We start from the raw sequence: 13,496 nt of genomic DNA on the forward strand, positions 1-13,496 counted from the left end.
TTATTTGTAAGCCGTGAGTAGCTCTGTGACACAGGCTGACACTGATTGATAAGCCTGCGTTTGTCTATTTTTTGAAATGCAAAGAAGTTAACTCTCCACAAGAAGCTGTGTTTTTTTAGCATGAGATTAATTCTGTTTTTAATTCAGCAAGCAACAACTTTTGTATTGCTGAATGTAAATTTATATAAAGAGCATCGTCTGTTTCTGAAATTGGAAGTGATAAGATGAATTGATGTGAGTTGCTGTTTCAAGCACTCAAGAAGGGAAAAATTATGTGAAGTTTAAGGGGCATGTTCAATACTATTTTGGGGACATCCTGTATGGAACGATATTGCTCATGCAATGTTGAAGTGCAGAGGTTAAATGAATCTATAATTGTAAATATGAGGTTTGGGCGATTATATGTACATAATTTGCATCCTTGCAATGGTTTTCTTGTGATTAATATTGTTACGGCAACGTGGTGAAGGGCGTGGATGGCTCTCACTGTTCAACCCCCACCTGACCGCAGCAAACGTTTTTTGTTATTATGGTTTAACCCCTTGGTGTTTTATTTGTCAAATAAACAGACAGCGACAGGTTTGCTTGTGGGTTTAAAACAGAGATCAATGTTTTATTGAGCAATACGCCTTATCCCGAAATTGTCACTACCACATTCACTCATGCATTCACTTGTGTTTGTAGATTTCTCTCTTGGTTGAAAGTTCAGTTTGAAGACATAGGATCACTGCTGCATAAGTTAAAAATGTAGGATTTTACAGCAGGATGCCACCCTTATGGCTTGCTGGATCTTCTCCCAGCCCTAAGCTGGACTAGCTGTTTGGTGATGTTTCTGTCTGAGTGTCTCTCTGTGTTCAAGGGCTGCCTTTTTAAGGAAAAACGTTTATCACATCACCTTCCAGTAGGAGACACTTTGGTCTCTCCCCCATGGTGATCACACAATGGCCCAGGATGAGAATAATCCGGTTATGATATTTTCATTTTATTCCTTCTTTGTTTCAGTAGAACCCATTCAATTCAGGAATGTTTCAGGATGGGTTCAGGATGGGTGCAATTAGAATTAGAATTAGAACATTACAGCGCAGTACAGGCCCTTCGGCCCTCGATGTTGCGCCGACCTGTGAAACCATCTGACCTACACTATTCCATTTTCATCCATATGTCTATCCAATGACCACTTAAATGCCCTTAAAGTTGGCGAGTCTACTACTGTTGCAGGCAGGGCGTTCCACACCCCTACTACTCTCTGAGTAAAGAAACTACCTCTGACATCTGTCCTATATCTATCACCCCTCAACTTAAAGCTATGTCCCCTCGTGTTTGCCATCACCATCCAAGGAAAAAGACTCTCACTATCCACCCTATCTAACCCTCTGATTATCTTATATGTCTCTATTAAGTCACCTCTCCTCCTCCTTCTCTCCAACGAAAACAACCTCAAGTCCCTCAGCCTTTCCTCGTAGGACCTTCCCTCCATAGGCAACATCCTAGTAAATCTCCTCTGCACCCTTTCCAAAGCTTCTACATCCTTCCTATAATGCGGTGACCAGAACTGCACGCAATACTCCAGGTGCGGTCTCACCAGAGTTTTGTACAGCTGCAGCATTACCTCGTGGCTCCGAAACTCGATCCCCCTACTAATAAAAGCTAACACACCATATGCCTTCTTAACAGCCCTATTAACCTGGGTAGCAACCTTCAGGGATTTATGCACCTGGACACCAAGATCTCTCTGTTCATCTACACTACCAAGAATCTTCCCATTAGCCCAGTACTCTGCATTCCTGTTACTCCTTCCAAAGTGAATCACCTCGCACCTTTCCGCATTAAACTCCATTTGCCATCTCTCAGCCCAGCTCTGCAGCCTATCTATGTCCCTCTGTACCCTACAACATCCTTCGGCACTATCCACAGCTCCACTGACCTTAGTGTCATCCGCAAATTTACTAACCACCCTTCTACACCCTCTTCCAGGTCATTTATAAAAATGACAAACAGCAGTGGCCCCAAAACAGATCCTTGCGGTACACCACTAGTAACTAAACTCCAGGATGAACATTTGCCATCAACCACCACCCTCTGTCTTCTTTCAGCTAGCCAATTTCTGATACAAAGCTCTAAATCACCTTCAACCCCATACTTCCGTATTTTCTGCAATAGACTACCATGGGGAACCTTATCAAACGCCTTACTGAAATCCATATACACCACATCCACTGCTTTACCCTCATCCACCTGTTTGGTCACCTTCTCGAAAAACTCAATAAGGTTTGTGAGGCACGACCTACCCGTCACAAAACCGTGCTGACTATCGCTAATGAACTTATTCTTTTCAAGATGATTATAAATCCTGTCTCTTATAACGTTTTCCAACATTTTACCCACAACCGAAGTAAGGCTCACAGGTCTATAATTACCAGGGCTGTCTCTACTCCCCTTCTTGAACAAGGGGACAACATTTGCTATCCTCCAGTCTTCCGGCACTATTCCTGTCGACAATGACGACATAAAGATCAAGGACAAAGGCTCTGCAATCTCCTCCCTAGCTTCCCAGAGAATCCTCGGATAAATCCCATCTGGCCCAGGGGACTTATCTATTTTCACACTTTCCAAAATTGATAACACCTCCTCCTTGTGAACCTCAATCCCATCTAGCCTAGTAGCCTGAATCTCAGTATTCTCCTCGACAACATTTTCTTTCTCTACTGTAAATACTGATGCAATATATTCATTTAACGCTTCCCCTACCTCCTCTGATTCCACACACAACTTCCCACTACTATCCTTGATTGGCCCTAATCTAACTCCAGTCATTCTTTTATTCCTGATATACCTATAGAAAGCCTTAGGGTTTTCCCTGATCCTATCCGCCAATGACTTCTCGTGTCCTCTCCTTGCTCTTCTTAGCTCTCCCTTTAGATCCTTCCTGGCTAGCTTGTAACTCTCAAGCGCCCTAACTGAGCCTTCACGTCTCATCCTAACATAAGCCTTCTTCTTCCTCTTGACAAGCGCTTCAACTTCTTTAGTAAACCACGGCTCCCTCGCTCGACAACTTCCTCCCTGCCTCACAGGTACATACTTATCAAGGACACGCAGTAGCTGCTCCTTGAATAAGCTCCACATTTCTATTGTTCCCATCCCCTGCAGTTTCCTTCCCCATCCTACGCATCCTAAATCTTGCCTAATCGCATCATAATTTCCTTTCCCCCAGCTATAATTTTTGCCCTGCGGTATATACCTGTCCCTGCCCATTGCTAAGGTAAACCTAACCGAATTGTGATCACTATCACCAAAGTGCTCACCTTCATCTAAATCTAATACCTGGCCGGGTTCATTACCCAGTACCAAATCCAATGTGGCATCGCCCCTGGTTGGCCTGTCTACATACTGTGTCAGAAAACCCTCCTGCACACACTGGACAAAAACAGACCCATCTAAAGTACTCGAACTATAGTATTTCCAGTCGATATTTGGAAAGTTAAAGTCCCCCATAACAACTACCCTGTTACTCTCGCCCCTGTCGAGAATCATCTTCGCTATCCTTTCCTCTACATCTCTGGAACTATTTGGAGGTCTATAAAAGACTCCCAACAGGGTGACCTCACCTCTCCTGTTTCTAACCTCGGCCCATACTACCTCCGTAGACGAGTCCTCAAACGTCCTTTCTGTCGCTGTAATACTCTCCTTGATTAACAATGCCACACCCCCCCCCCTCTTTTACCATCTTCTCTGTTCTTACTGAAACATCTAAATCCCAGAACCTGCAACATCCATTCCTGCCCCTGCTCTACCCATGTCTCCGAAATGGCCACTACATCGAGATCCCAGGTACCAACCCATGCTGCAAGCTCACCCACCTTATTCCGGATGCTCCTGGCGTAATTGACACCTCTGAGCTTTGAAGGTATTCTTTCTTCTAAATAGATAGTGTGGCAATATTCAAATATGCATGCGGCTATCTTTTACAACATTGTCCATTTTTTTAAAAAGGCAAAGTCAATTTTTATAACTCTTCAAGTTAGTCTGTAAGTTTTCATTGTTGCACTTCTTGTAATTGTGACAATGGCCAGATACAGATATATATATGTGTATGGAGGTTGGATTTTATTCTTCTAATTGATCTCTACTAATCGTTGAGTGTGGTAATTTTCAATTCTATCGACACAATGTGATCACAGCCGAACGGACTTTAAAATGGCGTCCTGAGAATCTGAGTCGGCAGCGACCTTAGTTTGACTCCAATCATGTTGCTACTTGAAGAAAGAGATGTGAAAATGGAGGACAAGGTTTCAATGGCTCAGCGTTTGAAACAACCAATTGTTGTGGACATTAACCGATACGCAGCTGAAATTGAGAACATCCACACATCTTTGGCTCAGATTGGATATACAAGCTGGTGGGAGTTATTTTTCAGATGGCGCCCAACAGATGCCTGAGTGGTAAACACAATGATACATCCAGTTCTCATATTGGTGTTGTTTCAGTTAATTGCGCTGGTAATTTTGATTTACTATGAATGGTGCGTTCGAAAACACGGACTACAACGGGACAATGCTGTTGAGGGAGCTAAACCTGACTGTACAAATGTTACCCAGATAATACCTGGCAGAAAGGACAGAGAGAAGAATCGAAGGACAGTGGGATTAAGAGTCCACACTACCTGAGTCCCTCAATGTCCTGGGATGTCTGTGGGACCAGCACACGATGAGTTAAAGCAGCTTTCTGCTGAGCATGGGATGCATTATGTAAACAGGCCTAAGGCAAGGATGTCGCTACAGCCAAGATTATTGCCACAGACAAGGAGGGTGATGGAATATGTGGAAGTCACTTAGCCGTGTCTGAATTGGTCTGGAATACGTTAACTCGGTTTATGGTAAATGATCGGAAGATTTTTTGAGGGTAATATAACCATGGTAACAAAATGATTAGAGAAGATTGAGAAGGGCTAAGTGCATTTTAGTGGGACCATGTTGTTATTCTGTTGTCATTTTTGTGTATCTTTGATGTCCTATGATTTCTTGGTGTTAATATGGAATGTAAAGATGAAAGGTAAAAATGGCATAAGGGATGTGAATGAACCACTATATAGCAGCTCACACACTGGAATCATGAAGTATGCTGTCTCAATAACCACCTCATCCTGCATTGTTACAATGGCATGGCTGGGATTTTACTCATATGACAGTGGTCTCAATATCTAGAAAAAGCGACACGAAAACCCCGCCTCGCCTCTTCTCCGGAAGGCCCGCCAAATCAGGTACTTAAGTGGAGAGCGGCGGTCCTTCCACAGGATCAAGGACCCCGTCACCAGAATTCCTGCCCTTGGAGTGCTGCCAGCCGATCAGAGGCCGGAAGCTTTTCCACTGAGCGATGTCACTGCGGAGGCGGTGGCTGCTGTTGGTGGAGCACCTCATGGAGGCTCAGGAATGTTGCTGGATGCAGGCCACAGGTAGGTCAGAGCGGGTGGGGTCCCGCGGGGTGGGGGTACCAGGGAGGGATGCCTAGAGGGGGTTTGGCAGCAAGGGCAGGGGATGACTCTCTGTGGGCCCCCCTTCCCGTTGCCAATTTCCTCGTTCAGGCACTAACTGCCTTTTAATGAGGGACCCCCACCCCCCGGAGCTGGGAAGCAGCCAGCATGGTTTCTTGTGCCATGCTTCCCGTGAGGTGACAGGGCTGCCCGCTGCATGGCTAATTCCGCTGGCGGTGGGATGAGGCCCTTAATTGTGGGTTAATTGCCCAGTTTAGGGGCTCAAGTGGTGGTGGGCCGAGAAGGCCGTTCACAGGCCTTCCTGCCTTGGACTAAATTTTGGCTGCAGCGAGATGGTGGTAGGAACCCATCCCATCACCATCCGTCCGACCCGATTTTATGCTCTTTCCGTCTCCAAACCCACTGCGGGGGAGAGCATAAAATTACCCCCGTGTGTGTACTCTGGTGTTTAAAGTAATGAGATGAAATAGAAGAAAACAATCCAAGAAGGACCTCCTGAGATCATGACCAGAATTTTACTAGCACCCCATGGGTCCCATTGCTGGGACCAAACGCAGGTCCCGTGCTCACACGGGCGAATGGCAGGATTGTGGAGACAATTTTACTGAAGCTGCTGAAGCTGCAAAGTGAAGGAGAGTGTGCATCCCTGTTGAGATGCTTTCGCGGTCCAGGGGTGGCGTTGGGCAGTGGGGGCAGCCATTGCTACCAGGGCCCTTCCCTAGGCCATGGAGTCTCTGGAAAGGAGCCCCCTCCCCACCCCCAACAACCCGGTAAACCACTGGTAGGCTGCCTTGATGTAGCTGGCAGACTAACCACGCAGCAGAGTGCTGTCCCAAGGCTCACGAAATCCTGACAGGTTATAAAATGGCCATCAATAGGCCAATTAATTACCTTAATTGGCCTCCTACCTCTGCTTCGTGAGAAGCTGAGCCACTGCCGTTCCTGTCTATGATAATATCCCGTGGCGGTGGGAACACGTTGGGCTTTCTTTCTGACGTCTTCTGCCACCATTTTACCGATCCGCTTGCCTCCCAGTCTGTCTCCAGAGGTCTGGTAATATTCAGCCCCATGAAAGGTGCTATAAGTTATTTCTTGCTCAGGAAAATGGCATGAGTGGTTAAAAATGACTGTAACTCTTACTGGCCACCAGTAGAACCCCCAGTAGAATTGATGGGGAAGGAACTTTGAAAGGGATGAAATAGAGTACAGCAACCTAAAAAAGGGATACAATTCCACCCTTCCAGGGTTGGGATGGGGTGGCATAGGTTGTAAGCTATGCGTTATCCCCACTGACGGTAGCAGGTACAGAATTTTCTGTCCGGGATGTGCTGCCAATCAAGATTTGCCTTCAGTGCTGCAGATACCCACCGGTTGCATGTTCATTTGATGGCGTCAGCACCCCAACCTACATACACCAGAGTGTAATCTTAGTTTAACCCTTTCTGTTGTTTTGCTGAGGATTGTACAATCTTCCACCAAAGTTACAGCAGGAGACTGGAACAAAATCGGTTCAAAATTTTGCCTCACTGCATTTAAAAAAGCCCTCCAGCTGTCAAAGAGGGATTTGAACCCTAGTCTACCATTAAGGAATTAATTTTTTGCTCTCAATTAAATTACTTTCCTCTGTTCGAAAGAGTGAGGAGAGAGGTAAGAAAACAAAGGAAAGCTGGAAGACCAGCCAGGAGAGAGCCAGGAGAGGAATGAACAGCCATGAGAGAAGGTACATGAGGCTGCAGGAGAGCAGGGAGCTTCTGAGAGAGTCACATGAGAAGCTGCAGGGAAGAGGCGTGAAGTCACAGGAGATCCGTAAGTGCAGTAAACAGCCATAGGCTAGTTGAGAGAAAGGCAAATAGATGTGTAAGAGTGGGAAGATTAATAGGCAACTGTGGGAGAACCGAGAGAGCAGTGATGAGCCACCAGACAACTGCAATGGGACAATTAGACCATCACATCACTACTCCTTTAATTCTGAAAGCATAAATAAACAAGCAAATACTTTGCACTCCCCACTCCCCTGCCATTAAGTTTCCTCGGTAAGCAAACCAGCTGATTTTCTGAAGTGAGAAAAACACTTCTACACATTAGTGCACAGTGCATATCATAGAATAATACAGCACAAAAGATGGTCATTGTATCTGTTCCGGCTTAGATTTGCTTATGCTGGTGGTAATACAGTCTATTTATCAGCAGCACATAGTTAACACGTCCAGTCATGGCTATACTCCTACCAGTAAAGCCAGCTAAACTCACAGTGACACAGTTTATTAATAATAACACTCATTGAAAAGACCAGGCAGTATTCCCTGTTTCTAGGGGGATTTCATAATTTCATAAAAAAATGCACCAAGATTTTCAATATTCACTATTTCTCATAAAATTATAACAGCTTTCGAAAAGAACTGGCTTCAAATTTCACAAGAAATAGCATGTCAGAGGAAGGTTTCCTGCTATGTATTAAATGTAACTAAAACATGAGGGATGAAAGAAATCCTCTCGTTGTTTTTACAATCTTGTTAACACACTGCAGCCAGAGGAAATACTGTCGCTGTATTTACGATCTTGTTAACCCACTGGGCCAGAGGAAATCCGCTCACTGTATTTGCAATCTTGTTAACCCACTGGGGCCAGAGGAAATTCTCTCACTGTATTTACAATTTTGTTAACCCACTGGGTCAGAGGAAATCCGCTCACTGTATTTGCAATCTTGTTAACCCACTGGGGTCAGAGGAAATCCTCTCATTGTGTTTACGATCTGGTTAACACTCTGGGCCAGAGGAAACCTCCTCCACTCTTCTTAAATTGTTCAAAGGAAGCACATTTCTCTGCGATTTGTTGAATAATATCTGGAGAACTTACCGGCTTTCTCTTTCTTGTGGGTTTCTTGCAGCATGTGTAGTAATTGAGGGCTGCGTACTCCATCAATGCCGCAAAGACAAATAAAAAGCACACAGTAACGAATAAATCCATAGCAGTGACGTAGGATACCTTCGGTAGTGATTTTCTCGCTATGCTGCTGAGTGTTGTCATGGTTAGGACTGTTGTGATCCCTGTTTTGTAAAGGAGGAAAGGCCAGTGCAAATTAATATGTGAAAACAATCTCAATCCATGATAAAAATGCCTGTTGTAATTTTATTAATTTATTGATCACTCAATTAGCTCCAGGTGTATTCTAACGTGAAGTTGTACAGTCAAGGCAGAAGCCAGGATAGAGAACAGTAGGGCAGAACAAAATACAACAGTAAACTGGCAGTTTTGAACATATATTCATATATAATCAATTTCACAATATTAAGTTCAAGTGTTGGAAGCTGAGAAATCAACGGGGACTCAAGGGACTTTACTCCTGCTCAACTGAGACTTTCATATTGTCATAAATAGGAAATGAATCATTTAAAAAAACAGGCTAAACATAGAAACACACATTAAATCCCACCTGCCAAATGGAAAATATTACAAATAACTTTTAAAAACAGAACAGAGCAGAAAAAGATAGCCACGAACGAATTTTCACATGAAAAGCCAAAGGCCAACTGGAGACACAGGTGATTACCCCATCTGGTCAGAATAATGGGGTTGCTCTCTGATTCAATTATCGAGAATGGTTTTGTCAAAAGCCATCAACATCCATTGACTTTGAAAGAACCAAACTCCCCCTACCAAGCATGTTTGCACAGCTTGAGAGGAGAACTTTGAATTTCAAAAAGCCCTTCCGGAAACTTCTGTTTCAAACACAAAGAGGTGGTCACATCACTTGACTGCCTGTGGAACTCTGGGAGTTTATGAATTGTGCCTCAGAAAGCAGACAGTTACTGAACTCCAGGAAAGGAACATCTCTCTCTCTCTCCAACAATGTCCCAGGGAAGCCTTGGCTGCAGCTAAACCTCAGCTCTGCAGATCCTCACAGTTAGCAACAAAGAGGACATGGATAAAGCTCCTCTTCTGACTTCGGGAACCAGAGAAGAAAGCCTGAATTGTGCACGTGGCCCAGCGAGGGCTTCAAGACTTTAATATCAACTAAAGATACTGAGACTCAGTTTTTAAATTCCATTTATTACAGACTTTACATCAACCTCTCAAGTCTGTTTCTCTATTTGTGTGTGTGTGTGCCTCTCGTGTGAATGTGAGTATGGATGTGGTGCGTATTTTAGTAATTTTAATTGGTTTAGAGTGATAAGGTTAATAAACTTACACCTTTCTTGTTTAAACACAAGAAAACCTGTCTGATTGGTTCATTTGAAAATATATTAGAGCAACAGGAGCAAGTGCTCACCAAGGTGGTAAAGTTAAATCACTGTGTTAAAAGAATAAACCCTGTTGCGGTCAAACCAGAGAAGGGGTGAAAAAGGAGCCTGAGACCTCCTCCTCACCTGGTTGTAACAAAAGTTAAATGTTTCACTTTCTGCCCCTTCAGTCCTGCTTTGCAGCCTTATCCGCCAAGCTCGCTGATCGAGAAGCTCTAGGAACGGGCTAGGAGATGGGGCAATATGTGAGGGAAGGTGGGGATGGAATGCCCTTTGCCTTCCTGCCATCTTGGAATTTTACCAGGGGTGGGAAAGTTTGAGGATGGCTTTCCTGCTCAGAGACCAATTGAGGCCCTTAAGTGGTAATTAGGGAGGAAGGGAGGTGTGGAGAGCCCGCCTGTTCAAGCATCTTATGGCTCACAGAGGGCACCTCCGACAGCAAGAGCCGCCCCCTCGCCCCCCCGCCCTTAACAATGACACACCCGCCTCACTGGGGCCTGCCTGACTGGCCCAGGCAAGCCCAACTCCACCTAGCTTCATTCGGCAAGAGCCGCCCCCTCGCCAATACACCCCCCTGCCCTTTGACACTCCACCTCACTGGGGCCTGCCTGACTGACCCTGGCAAGCCCGACTCCAACTAGCTTCATTCTGGGAGCTCCTGCATGCTGGCTGGTCCTGGTCATCTGCAGTACCAGCAGTGGCCACTGCTCCTGGTGGCGATGCTGGGACTGAAGAGCTGCCAGCCCTCTGATTGCCTTAAAAGGGACGGCAGGGAGTTAACTGCTTACTGGCCATGTAATTGTGCGCGGGCTCCCGAAAATGGCCACAGCGGGGTTGCCCCAGCTTTCCGGCCCACTGTCGGGGCTTCCGCCGCAGGCATTAAATTGAGCCCCACGTATGCCGACTGGAAAATCATGAGCAGCCTGCATGCAACTTCCCAGTTTATCCCAGATACTGTCCTAATGGGCGAGGCTTTGCACTGGGAGTGTGTAAGTAAAAATTTAGTCTTAAAGTCATCAATTTTGTTTGGGTTCCAACTGTGAATCCCCATGCAGGTATAAAACAGCTGGCAGTTATACAGCACCTTGCCCCATCTCTCAATGACCTGCACTGAATGCTGTTCGTTATGTAAGAAAACACAGCAGTCACTTTACGAATGGCAACTCTCACCAACAGTTATGCAAACAATAAAGTGATCATTTTCAAGTGCATTGGTTGGGTGTGGAACATTAAAAAGGATGCTTCCTTCCAAAAATGCCATTGGATCTTTTACATCTACCTGAACATTGGACCTTGGTTTAACACCATGAACTAGGTAGTAACTAACTCAGTACGGCATTGGAGTATCAGTCAAGACCATGAGATCTCTTCCTGATAGCAAACTCTAACACACAATGTTCTAACTCATAGAGAAGAGTGTTATCAACTGAACTAAACCAACATTGCTACACAGGTGCTAGATCAACTAATGAATTTTCAGCAGTCAAAAAATAGCCAGCACTGGTGCCCCCAGCCATGCCTTTCTGGGCATTACAGCCACATTGCTCCCTCACCTCAGTACAAATCTGAGTGGCACAAGCAGCAGGCTGTGCTTTTGAATGCTCCAGCCCTGGATCGAAACATCAATTGGATTTAATAGTGAGGGCTGTTCGCAAGCAATACAACAGACTATTTACTGTTGATTCACAAAGCACAAATTGTAGCTCTGAGCAGCCATGGGTGAAGCCTTAGCTGGTTTGTACTGCAATTTAATCTGAGTATGATTAGAACAGATACCAACAACAGGTTTCGTGTTACAGTAATCTTTATCGCCTTCCATTACAATTAATATTTCTATCAGACAACTTGTATTCATCTAGTTATCCCTCACATGGAGATCAATGCCTCAGAGCACATTACATAAAAGGTGGACGCTGAGCAGAAATGAAAAAAAAAGAGGGAAACACAGTTGGTAATGAAAAACAAAAACAAAGTTTAAGAGCAGAGTTTCGGGAAGCAGTTGAAAGTCAAGAAGTCAAGTGGCAGGATTTTGGGAGGGAGCTCCAGGGGATGGTGACATGGTAGCTGAAAGAAGGATTGTCTTTTGTGGAATGGAGGGGACAGAGACACAAGAAACAAGGAATGAAGGGAACTTGCAGGGATGCATGGCTGGAGGAGGTCAGAGGGAAAGGGTGAGACACAGTCTTGGAAGGATTTGAACATGAGGGCCATAATGTTAGGGTACAGGATGTCAGTGAAACTTGGCATAATGGGTGAAATGGAGGTGCAGACTTTTTGCAGCAAGGAATGTGGGCTATGCCAATATGAAGAATTGAATTCAGCTCTAATATTCATGAAGGGAAAATTTGCTCCATACCAAAATCTTAAATGTGTGTCAAAAGAAATCTCACATTATGTCCTCTCAATTTTTCCCCTCCATTCCTGAATGCTGTGAATTTTGATGCAACAAAGTACCATGGGCACCGGCAGCCCTCTAGTACCTATTCCAAGTGGACATACATGAACCTGAATGATGAAGCCTATTTGATCATGAGCCAAGCTTGTCCTGCCCTTACCCAATGCCAGGGATCACTAGATAGTAATCAGGAGCTCATTTCCATCAAAATATGTTTCATTTTTACTTCGCCTTTCAGAGTTGAAGTTGGAATTGTTACGCAGATGCTACATTCAGAGCCAGCAGAGCATGCACCAGTTGCCTGGCAACAGAAGTAGCCTGGCAACCCATTGTAGCATGGCAACAACTATAGACCAACAGTTCAGCAGAAAACATGGCTGTTCGAAAGGCCTCGCGATTCTGGCTAATGTCTCTTCAGTGAAATATCTCTACGCACTGGTGGTAACTTTTGGACTCACCGCATAGGCAGTAAACTTACAGAATGGATTGCCCAACCATACAGAACCCCCCTGTTTTCAAATGAAAATTGGGTGGACTCTGTACTGGTTGGTCAATCCGCTCCATCACTTTACCAGGGGAAAAGCTATTTTGTAGTTTAAAAAGAAATGATTCTTCCAGTACTCTTTCAAAGCAAAAATATTCTTTTCTGCTGTGCTGAAGTACTGATTTAGAATCACAGAAATGACAGCCCATAAGAGCAGGTAGCTGAGCTGAAGAGCTAACATGAGTACAGACTCATCGGGCCTGTGCCAGTGCTGACTGTTTCAACTAAAGCTGCCTATTCCAGTCTCATTTCCCATTTTCCTGATTTATGTTGAGCAGAGAAGGTTAGGGAGAGATAAAGTAGAGGTTTTCAAAATTGAGGAGAAACTGTTTCCACTGGCAGGAGGGTCAGTAATTAGAGGACACTGATCTCTGCTTGTTCCAGGTCACGTTTACCAGGCGGTGGCGACACCCCTCCACACCTTTGTTCGGCGGAGAGTTTCAGCTGTTGACTTTTTTTTTATTAAAATAAAAGCACCCAGTTTGTATTTAAGGTAATTACCAAAAGAAATAGAGGGGAGATAAGGATCATTATCTTTAACAACAATTTGTTATGATCTGGAATACACCACCTGAAAGGGCGGTGGAAGCAGATGCAATTGTAATTTTCATATGGGAGTTTGATAGATACTTGAAAAGAAAAAAAAATGCAGGACTTTGGGGAAAGAGAAGGGGAGTGGGACTAATTAGACAGCTCTTTCACAGGTACAATGGGCAGTATAATTATATGCTGGGGTAATGCACTTCTAAAATCTCAACCAAATGATAATTTCTTATCTGTGACCTTAGATAATGAGTGCCTACAGGCTACCTCACTGCTGAGCCCTAT

The 13,496-nt window shown here is 44.6% G+C and overlaps 1 protein-coding gene across 2 annotated transcripts in view; it reads right to left on the reverse strand.

Annotated features, from left to right (window-relative positions):
* The window catches only part of LOC137371179 (gamma-aminobutyric acid receptor subunit gamma-3), a 636,105-nt gene that overhangs the window by 24,133 nt on the left and 598,476 nt on the right, over positions 1–13,496 (reverse strand). For both annotated transcript variants that reach the window (XM_068033271.1, XM_068033270.1), the window contains exon 8: positions 8,345–8,535. In XM_068033271.1, coding sequence (XP_067889372.1) covers positions 8,345–8,535 — 191 coding nt within the window. The remainder of the gene's footprint in view (positions 1–8,344; positions 8,536–13,496) is intronic.

Source organism: Heterodontus francisci, chromosome 6 (genome assembly GCF_036365525.1).
Source record: "Heterodontus francisci isolate sHetFra1 chromosome 6, sHetFra1.hap1, whole genome shotgun sequence".
NCBI lineage: Eukaryota > Metazoa > Chordata > Chondrichthyes > Heterodontiformes > Heterodontidae > Heterodontus > Heterodontus francisci.